The sequence below is a fragment of the Eucalyptus grandis genome, chromosome 11 (genome assembly GCF_016545825.1).
Source record: "Eucalyptus grandis isolate ANBG69807.140 chromosome 11, ASM1654582v1, whole genome shotgun sequence".
In the NCBI taxonomy this organism is placed as follows: domain Eukaryota; kingdom Viridiplantae; phylum Streptophyta; class Magnoliopsida; order Myrtales; family Myrtaceae; genus Eucalyptus; species Eucalyptus grandis.
In genome coordinates this window covers 29,014,400-29,025,571 of record NC_052622.1, presented here as the reverse complement: position 1 = coordinate 29,025,571, position 11,172 = coordinate 29,014,400, and the positions used below count along the sequence as shown (strand labels likewise).

General features: G+C 37.9%; 1 protein-coding gene across 1 annotated transcript; it reads left to right on the top strand.

Annotated features, from left to right (window-relative positions):
* The first annotated feature begins 341 nt into the window (after positions 1-341).
* LOC104427614 (dCTP pyrophosphatase 1-like) lies at positions 342-1,674 on the top strand. Its single transcript, XM_039305245.1, has 2 exons — positions 342-461; positions 1,357-1,674. The coding sequence occupies exons 1-2, from the start codon at positions 342-344 to the stop codon at positions 1,672-1,674; spliced, it is 438 nt and encodes a 145-aa protein (XP_039161179.1).
* The last annotated feature ends 9,498 nt before the right edge of the window (positions 1,675-11,172 follow it).

The window sequence follows — 11,172 nt, the reverse complement described above, 5'->3', positions numbered from 1 at the left end:
CTTCCTATGATTATACCGTAAAAAATGCCTGGTAATTAACTTTGAGATATAAAGTTGATGACTTTTTTTTTTTTGGTAAAAAATTTATGACTAGATTGCGAAAAACAAATCACTTAATTTGACCTTCCCATTAATGGCTCGAGACCCAATCCCACCTTCTTCTTTTTTGGTCAGTTCCTAATCCTACCTTAAACAAAAATGTTTAATTAAATTACCTCGAAATGATGTGCCAGTTTAGCCCCCTTAAATTCTGGCGCTGAGACGACAAACACCCTCACGCTCTCGCCTGCCTTAGGGTTTTCGGCTCCTTTCTCTCTCTCACTCCTGTGAAAGAAGAGACAATGGTCAAAGAGGGAGATCATAGCGTGACCCTCGATCTTCTGAAGCAGAAGATGGCCGAGTTCGCTAAGGAGAGAGATTGGGGTCAGTTTCACAGCCCCAGAAACCTCCTTCTGGCTCTGGTAGTCTTCTTTCCTTATTGTTTGCAATCTTATATGTTGGGTGATAAACCGATCCAATTGTTTGAGAAGATTACGTTGCCATCACTCTTTTTTCTGTTTGGTCTTCGTCTTTTCCCTGTCGTTTTTAGGTCTTTGCTTTGTCTTCGTGATTTTGCCATTTGGGGTGATTAATTGTTGGCTAAAAACTCAAAAAATAATTCTTTTATGGCCGATCTTCTTTGCTCCATAAAAGATCAAAGTTATCTGATAAATCCGTTGGCATATATTTACAGTTTTTTCATAAGCGTGTGAATCAGTTCTGTAAACTTGGAGCCCAAACTCAATAGCATTTCTTTCGTGTCGCTTGATCAATGGATCTCGTATGCACAGACCCATCACTTGGTGTGTGACATAATTGATAAATACATATTGTAATCCATGGGAATTACTGGGTTTTTGCTTCCGTCACCATTCGTATGTCACTAGACAAAATGCAAGGGAATGCACACTTGGCTTTGGCTCAATGATATTTACTATTTATCTTGATATCTGTTTGTCCTTACTTATTTCTCAGTACTAGATTGGACCGTCAAGTTTACTCGTTTGGGTGTCTGATAATGATGATAAGCTCGGCCTTCTCCCACTTATCTTTCGCACTCTCTTTCAGGACTCTTATGTGAAACCCACACTGGGTAACTTTTGCCCTTTCGTAAGTGGGATTTATCATTCCTCGATCATCTTTCACTTGTTCACAGTTTCAGCTGTGAAAAGAGGCGTTGCATTTTTGTTAAAGTATGGGGCAAACACCTGCCAGCTTTTCATAGCACAACTAGAATACATCAGAGTCAATAAGGCAAAACCGTACCAAATGGGTTCTTAAATTAGTGTTTCCTTCGGTCTTTGATTCTTCACACAGGTGGGTGAGGTCGGGGAGCTGTCGGAGATATTCCAGTGGAAAGGGGAGGTTCCAAAGGGACTTCCGGATTGGAAAGATGAGGAGAGAGTGCACTTGGGCGAGGAGCTCTCAGACGTGCTGCTTTATCTGGTCCAGCTCTCTGACGTCTGCGGCATCGACTTGGGCCGAGCTGCCCTCCGCAAGGTTGAGCTCAACGCCCTCAAATACCCTGTCTCTCTCTCCAAATTGGTCTCTTCCAAGGATCAAGAAGTTATCGCCAACAAAATCCTTGTTGACAATAGTGATACTTCTGGCACTGATGGGGCCGAGAGTGGTTGATCATTTTGAGCTTCTTTTCTTTTTGATCTAAATAATCGACTATATGTCTCTTTCTCTTAATGGAATTAGACTCTTTGTTTTGAAATTTGCATCGATTGTCGCAAGAAGTGGCTTTCTTTGACATATTGGCAACTCTTACCGCACTCGCACAATCTTGCAACATTGAGCATTTTTGACAATGCTTTTGATGTGATTACAATCTGGTTTAGTGAGAAGTATAGATATTGGTTTCGTACCATCACAGAATTGGCGGTCCACTCAAAGCCGATTTGTCCAGAGGGCAAAGTGAATGAGCTTAGACAAGCGATCCCTTCTTGAGTCTAACTGGCCAATCTTGGCCACCCAAAGACCGCCATTTTATAAAGAAACTCAGTAACTTTTTTAATCACGGGTGAGTCTTGACAAAAAGTTTTAGTCTTGACAGTTGGTATCATATCCATTTGGTTCAAGCTCAGCCATTAATCAAATCTAGATATTAGCTCTATTTTAGATAAAAACTCTCATCCTTCTCTCGTAGATTTTGGGAAAAAGACCCTTTTGATTTGTACTTTTATATTTGTCTAGATTTTGTTGAAATGGGAAAAGAGATCACCAAATCTTTGGAGTCGGTTGGAAAATAGAGCTATAAAGTTTTAAAGAGGGTCGCCTGTCTCTCCATGAATTGCATGGGGGATGATATGGGGTGGGATCGTGAGGTACTAACATATCCTCAAAGATTTTGTTACTCATCCACTTACAATTTTTTTATTTATTAAATCTTCTTTACTTGGGATAATTTGCCGTCCGATAATTTTAGCGAGCCAATTCTTAGGAGTAAATCGAAGATCTCATCTAACTTGTTCATGTTGAATGGGTAAACCTGAGTGTCTTTAACCCTAGCCATCCTTTTCTTTTATTTTGGTAGGCTTCAAGGATAGAACAACGTAAGACTTACTGAGAATCATATTCGCCACATTTATCAATATTTTTATTTGGGTCAGATTCATATTCCAATTCATAATCTTCCATTAAAGCTGCGTTTTGTGCAAAGTTTTTAGGTGGCCGTTTATCTCTCTGTCTTTAAGAAGCATCTCATACTTAATTACTCTAGTTGCCAATTGAAATGAACTGGCAAAGTCTTGGCTTTCGAAAAAAAATTTCTTAGATTGAATATCAATCCATCGAAAGCCAAATTGGCGTATTCTTTTTCTTTTCTTAAATCGAGCAAAAAATTAATTGACCTATTCATTATTGTATTGATAGAGTTCAACCAAATTAGCAATTGATACCTTAGGAACGCTCTATAAAATTGAGAATGGAATTGTCTTTTCAATTACACAACGAATTAGGTGGTAAATTAGTATACTAGGTAAAAATGGTTTTTCACAAAGGCAAATGAAATAACCTATGTTTTAAAAACTCATCTATCCTTACTGCTCCTTATTGGGCTATAAAATCAAACAATGTGTTCGATGACCAATTGTTCATCTTCGCCAGTTTAAATGGCAAAGTCGGACATTTTGAAACCTCTCAAAAAAGGCTAACTGTTGATCCATTTAGGGTGTGGTTTCCTATAAACAAGTATGATAACACCCATGTCTAATCCCAATTGTTATCAAACTTCTTTGACAAATATTTTTAGTTGACGTATCAATAAATGTAAGAAACTTGAGTTTGGGGTTTCTGATTGCAATGGAGCTTGTTTTTCAAACAAAAAGAATCTCATCTTTCATTTTTTTTTTCTTTTTGCCTATCATTTTAAATTTATTTCCCACTCATTTTCATAAATTTTAAAAAAATACAGTTGACAATCCAATCTCATGTCCAAGATACGATTCACGATTGCATGGAAAATTGACAATCCAATCTCATGCTTGAGATACAATTTGTGATTTCATGAAAAGTTGTCCAATCTGATTTTATGCCTGAAATATGATTTGTCAATTTATATATTGCCTGATTTGTTGCCATGCTTGGTATGAGTATGATTTCCTATTCTCGATACCTTTGTTTGATTTGATTTTGCTTCCACAAAAGAAACCCCAATATATATATATATATATTAAATGGATTTAAATTTTGCTAGAATATTGTTTGTTGGGATAAGTGCATTAAAAGTCCTAAAACTTATCATGAAAATGCAATTAAGTCATAAAAATTAATTTCTAAAATTTATCACGTAAGTTCAATCAAGTCCTAAAATTTTCAAAAGGTTTAATAAAGTCTTAAAACCTATCTCGAAAGTGCAACCGAGTCCTAAAACTTTCAAATTATGCAATCGATAGAAGAACTTAGATTGAACCACTTTGACAAGTTTTAGGATTTGATTGTACTTTTTGAAAGTTTTAGGACTTAATTGCACTTTGTGACAAGTTTTAGGACTTAATTGCATTTTAATTGAATTTAATTTTTGCTAAAATATTGTTTGTTGGGATAAGTGTATTAAAAGTTCTAAAACTTATTATGAAAATGCGATTGAGTCTTAAAACTTTTAAAAAGTGCAATTAAGTTCTAAAACTTATCACGAAAGTTCAACCAAATCTTAAAACTTTCAAAAGGTTAAATAAAGTCCTAAAACTTGTCTCGAAAGTGTGACTAAGTCCTAAAAATTTCAAAAAATGCAATCAATATAAGGACTTAGATTGAACCACTTTGACAAGTTTTAGGACTTGATTGTACTTTTTGAAAGTTTTAGAACTTAATTGCACTTTGTGACAAGTTTTAGAACTTAATCTCTCTCAGCCTGAAGCAGCTAGCTGAAAGATAGCAGCGTCGGGACTTTAGAGACCTCACCAAGCCATGAAAACACTTGCTTAGAACCTGAGGCAAGTAAATTGTCCTCTGTTCTATGCTACGTAAGTTGATTATTGCACATCAAGGTCAATTTCCTTGGATTTCCGTTGTCTTGGTTGACTTCATACATATTCGAGTTAGTCGGCGATTTTAGGAGATGTACATTACCAGTATTGTTAAGTTTATGTTTATTGAGCTCATGAATGTGTTGTTAAAGTGCTGGTTGTTGAATTTTTTATGCATGTGAGGTTTTTTTTTTTTTGGTCGAAATAACTGATATATTAGATGAAAGGAGAAATACAACCAGCTAGAAGAGCATCACTTAGTACAATATTCAGGAAAGGAGGGGAGGGAATACGATCCGATTCGGATGAGCCTTGGGCCCTATGGGCTTTGGCGGCCCAATCCGCTGCTAGGTTAGCTTCTCGACTAACATGATTGATCGACGCATTAGGGTACTGGGAGAGGAGATCGTGGATAGTGGCGAAGAGGTGTCGTTCTTCCCAGGGCTGCGGCTACTTCTGTTGAAGGACCTCCAACAGTATGAGGCAATCGGATTCAAAAGTTACACGATGGCGTTGCAGTCCCTGCTTGATGAGATGCTAGAGAGCCCTAATCATGGCGAAGATCTCTGCTTGGAACGCCGACTTGCAGTGCAAAGTATTGGTAAACATATCGGTGAGTTCACCTTTACTATTTCGTAAATACAAGCTATTGCTCCGTGTCGATTGCCTGATACGAAAGCCCCATCGATGTTGCATTTGATTGTTCCTTTATCTGGTGGTTTCCATCGGTGATCCATGCTAACTTGTGATTTTGGAACCCTGAACCCATAATGGACATGTGGAAAAATCATAACAATGTAACGGGGTATTTGGTTTCCAGGGTCGTAAATTAACTAGATGACCAGAGAACAGCCAGGGGGTTCCATCTAATGCTCTTCGTTTTTCTGTTTCAGTGCGAAATTTGAATATGTAGATGCCACCATCGCTAGAAGATATATCCATATGATCAACACGCCAGGCTTTCGTCATTGCAACTTGAAAGGCAGGTAAATTGATAGTAGGGTTTGTAAAAATATTACCAACCAGGATGAGGCGACACTCTTTAATTTTGTCGGTGGCTTGTATGTCTTCCAGGCTTCCAATTCTTGTTCCGCACAAAGCCTTCCGAGTCGGTGACACAATGAAGCGATACGGGATGAGTCATCTTTATCATCCGTAGTCATGGCGTTGTTGGTAAGAGAGATGAAGATTAATGGAGAGGGACCCGGACGAACACAAAGATTCGAGGGTTGCATGTCGAGGATCGGCCACATGCAAATGGGAAATCGTCGAATTCGACTAGAGAGACATTTCAGGATGAACAATCCCAGAGCTATGGTGAAAGAAGGTGAAGCAGAGAAAATTGAGAGAGAACGGAAGTGAAGATAGTCGAAGAAAAGAAGAAGTTGTGCTGCTGAGGATCTGAATAAGGATGTTGAGAAATAAGAACTCGAACATAACACGAGAGAGAAACTCGAACATAACGCGAGAGGAGGTATCAATCACTTTCTTTATGCATGTGAGGTTGAATGACACGAATTGTGGGTGAAATCCGAGGACGTTGCTTTTTTCCAGATTCAGTTTACTGTATACCCATGGTTTTGCAAATTTTATATCAGTTTTTATGGTACGAATTTTGTGAGGCTTTCTTCATGAAAGTTGCACTTTATACTTTGTTCTACAACATACTTTAATTTCGGATTTTTCAGACTTCATATGGTCAAATTACATTTGAAAAACGTACGCAGTTTTGAATTAGTTTTCATTGAAATTTTCAGACCTTTACACGGTTTCTACTTTCTACAGAATTTTTCACAAGAAATTTGGACAAATTTTCTCATGAAAGATCATATCTTAAACTATAACATATAATTTTTCCACGATTTTTGGACTCATTTAAGCTTATGAAACACCTATTTCTGGATCTGTTTTGATTCAGGAATTTGCCCCTGTTTTATCCCGAATTAATTAAATTATTGAGAATCGTGCAAGCCAAAACAGATTTTTAGTTCTTCACAAAAAATGTTCCTCGAGGTCTCGTGTGTAAACCGCTGGTGATTCGAAAGGTAGGTAAACCGCCCTTTTGGGTCAGTTTTAAATTTTGGGATAATTCCCTTTTTAACTTATCTTTTTGGGTTGGTACTTTCAACTAACTGTTTTGTATCATTTCTCTGGTTTACAAATGGATAAAGGATGGTTGGTTTTAGAAATTGAATTGTTTCATGTGCATAAGCGGATGGCATTTTTAAATTGAATTATCGAATTGCTGCACCATGATAAGAGTATGTTGAGAATGTCGTCAATCATTGGAATGACGATGCCCAGGTGTTAGTAAGGATGCTTGGAGGGGTGACTAGGTTCCTTCGGATGCCAAGGGGTGTAACACAATTCTCCCAAATGTTCTTGAGATGTTGGATGGATGCGAAATCCCCGAAGGATAACGGGGTTCCCAGGAAGATGGTGGCAGCTAGATCATAGCAAATATGATTATTGGCATTTTCAAATTCCTTTTAAGATATTACTAGCTTATTGGTTTCAGCGGAAATATTTTCCGACTTCCTACTTTGATTTTGAAAAATGTTCTCAAGCAAGTTGATTTTAAAATGATCTCCTATATTTTATATTTGAAATTCCTTGCGTGTTTTGTTATTGACGTATGTAGTATTGACTAGTTAGTAGTTTGCTTGATGGGTTTTATATTCACTCGTGGTTGACTTTTCTCATTCTGATCAGTAGCTGTACCACTTCTGCCTACTTCTACCTCAACCCTCTACGGTGCCCCAGTGGATTTCACCTAATACCAGACCGAGTTTATGGACCCTAATTTCCCCAACATCGTCTTTATCAAGGTCATTTCGATATTAACGGTAGTTATCAAAGTACCGTCGGGTCCGATACTACTCCGGTGCATCGCCGTATACACTCGTGTCGACAGGCGTCTAGTGGGACCTCTCCCCTTTCCCGACATCGACAACGATTGTATCAGTGGAATCGAGTAGGGCAGGTATAGGAGGATGGAGGTAGCATTTTTGGAGGACCGGGTAGCGAATTTTTGGACATTCTGTGGGTGGAAGATTGGTGACCTTGTACATATACGGTGTCCAGTTAAAGATGGTGCAGTCAATAGGTTTTGGCATAGCTCAAAGTAGTGGTATTTTTTACTAGTCCCCCAATATACCCGACCTTGTCACTTAACGTATATAAATAAGATATGAAATGAGATTGTCTAGTTTATATTTCCGCATGTGTGTTCCTTTGAGTTTCGTATGTCACGAGTTTTCTTTGACTATACACGCTTTTGCATACTTAAAAAGTGAAAAGATTTTTGTACCCACGTTAGCCATAGCGTACTGGGGGCGCAACATCATCTGAAAGAGGTTCAATTTTATAGGTTTCTATGACAATCTCGAAGAAAATAACACTTTATTCTTATTGGCCTCAGGGCCTGACATGTGTACAATCTGTTGATCACCATCTTTATCTATAGCTATCTCAACGAGTTCCACTTGATCCATATCATCATCAAACTTAATTTTGTCAATGAAATTCACATCACCTTGTCTACCCTGTCTTTTATCCTTTTCTCTTATTAAACTTTCATGTTTGGTCGCCACTATTGCCTACTGAAATAGATCAAAATAAAGTTGTCCTACGATTCTTTTCCTTATGTCAAACTTTAGGCCGTTGAAAACCAAATCTACGAAAGTTTTTCTCGGGTAAATGCATGAGGCATTTATTTCTTGCTTGCTTGAATCAAGATATAAACTGGTCCACAGATTCATTGTTTGGCTATTTCATGACCGATAGGTCTGCTACAGACAAATCAGGAATAGTTCTCTGAAATTGGTTATGGGACATCCTTTCCATTTGCTCCCAAGAGAAAACAGAGTTGGCTAGTAACGCAGTGTATCTTGTGAAGGCGGTTTTAGACAACGATAACGGGGACAATCATAACTTTCAATGTCACCGTGTATAGCATCACCACATAATGCGGTAAACCAGAAAACATGCTCAAATGTCAATTGGTCATCTTCTCCTATGAAAAGTGAAAATTATAGCATCTTGAAGCCTCTCGGGGGTACCATATCCATCCAATGTGGCTATGGTCTTGTGGACAGGTCTAACATACCCCATATCGCATCCGTATTGTCTCGCCACTTGGTCAAGCACCAACTAATTTTACCCTGGAGCAATTGTGGCAAGGGTTGCGACGTGTTGTGCCCTAAAGACAAGCTGTGGTACAGCTTGTTGTGCATATTGTGGCAATTGTTGTTGCAATGGCTATTGAATTTGCCGTGGAAATGGGTGTGGAATGTTTGTGGAATTGGTTGCAAGGTCAATTGCTGTAGGAGATATCGTTGCAGTGGTTGTGAGGCTTGTTGCAGAAGTGGATGTATAACATTTTAAGGAATTGGCTGTAGAGCTGGCGGAATATATGATTGTGGTGGAGTGTCCTGCCCCTTAGGCAGGATTGAAAGTACACCTTAATTATCGACAGTAACATTAGGTGCAGGTTTGAGATTGAGCTGAGGTGTAGAACCAAGTGGTTGCACATTCCCAGGAGCTAGTAATGGTGTGTATTCTGTTGGTGATTTTGGTTCGCCATGCCACTATCATCATTCCCACTTAAATTAACTTGAACTGGGTTCGGCAAATTACCCCCATTTGTTAAAGCCGACCCATAGGTCTAGGTTGTACGAACAGTTTCACCCCTTTGTAGAATTCTAAGTGGTGAAGAGGGTGGGATAACCTGCCAATGGTGCTGAAAATAATCTGAGCACTAGTGGGTGAATACCCGGAAAATACAGCAACATGGTTGGTTTGAGGCTGGACCAAACTACTTGATGTCCTATGCTGCCCTTGCGCACATTGATGATAAGTATTGACAACCATTGGCTTAATCACCCCCAACAAAGTGTTTCATCACGTGAGTGGTGAAATCGTTTTGGTATTCCTCCAACATTCTCCTTATAGCAGACAACATCACAAGACTTGGCTTAATTTGTCTCCTCTACTCTTCGATAAATTGTCTCGGAATATCCACATCTCCACTTTGGACTTGATCCAAAGCTGAAGGCGTCGTTGATGATTCGGCACGTCCTATTCCTTCGCCGATTGGCGATGGTAAAGAAACATCACCGACATTGTCAAGATTAGATTACCCCTAATGCGTGGTGTAGTATCCTCTCAAATTAGCAACACTCGTCCCACTAGGTGTATTAAAAAGATGTTTCGCTGGAAATATTCTGGCGATGAAATATCTTTCACCGAAAATCATTCTTCGCTTTTATTTAAAGAGACCAAGGTTCTACGCTAAATCTAGATAGAGAATATCTAATGCAAAAGGGAATCGACTTCTCCAATTCAAACAGTACCATACAGTCCCAAACCAAGCCAGAATATGATCAACGACAATGCCCAAAAATTACAGACTTGATAATGCAACAAGATGTGAACAAATTATGTTAGAATTTAATTGACGACACAGCTTGATAACATAAAGATACAATGTCAAAATTTAATTGACAACACAGCACCAAGATAAAGAGACACGTCAGAATTCAATCAATGATGTGAACTTGAGAACTATAGCTAAAGAAATTTAAAGAGTGCAATGAAGATAAAGATAATTAAAAGACAACATTTTGTTTGATTTGTGTGGGAGGCAATCTAGTGGGCGACAATGGTATTTATAATGGCTTATGATAATTGCCTTTCAGTGATTTCTAGTGATTATAATTTCCCAAGTAACTTCTGCCGATTATCTCCATATTTATAAACCTCACGTATAAAAACTACTCCACGACATGGTTTCTTGTAATATATGTATTTTCCACAATCTTGCTTCCAAGCGGTAACTATTCTCTTCAAAATGGTGCGTTTTTGGTTTCGACTGATTTATCAGACGACTTGATTTTCAAGCGATAATTGTTCCCTCCAAAAATTTGTGCCTATCGTGTCAACTCATTCATTGGATAGCTTGGTCTTCAAGTGGCAACTATTCACCCCAAAAATTATATATCTTTGGTCTCATCCATCTCAAACTTCAAAGTAGCTTATAAATATTCTTTTAATAAATGTTGCTAATATTAACTAAATGTGATCCGTCACTGCATTTCAACAGTTGGACATGTGGTGTCAATGGTTACCACTATCAATTGACATATATTAATCCTCATACTCGTTGATAAATTGGCACACTTGTGCGAGAGAGGAAGATAGGGAAATCTAAAATTGTTTCATATAACTTTAGGATTTTTCATCAAATCCACCGTCTTTGACAAAAATTAAAAAAATCAAATCCACCGACAATGTAAGAAATAGTTTAAACTCCTCATTGGATTATTTTGAAAGGAATTCGGTTAGAAAATTAACTCTGTATACAATTAAATACTCAATCTAACGATGAATGTGTAATTACTTTTTTTTTATAGGTTATCCTAATCATTCGTCCATCCTCATTCTAATACATTTTGGACAAAGCATAAAGAATTTCACGTTATGGATGGAATAAGCAATTCTCGATCATGCGCAAACAAGTGTTCATCTTTCTTTAATTTTTTGAGTTAATTTTAATCGATCATTTAAGTGCCAAAATGTTCTAAAACCATTCACCCAAGTATAGGAAATCCGACATGAGATAGCACTTGTAGTGAACATTTTAAAAAATTATGGCATTTAA

What these genes read in the sequence shown, in the direction of transcription:
- LOC104427614 (XM_039305245.1), top strand. Translation starts at nt 342, where the DNA reads ATGGTCAAAGAGGGAGATCATAGCGTGACCCTCGATCTTCTGAAGCAG. An exon ending in GAAACCTCCTTCTGGCTCTG is followed by an intron (nt 462 to 1,356) that starts GTAGTCTTCTTT and finishes TTCTTCACACAG; the next exon opens with GTGGGTGAGGTCGGGGAGCT.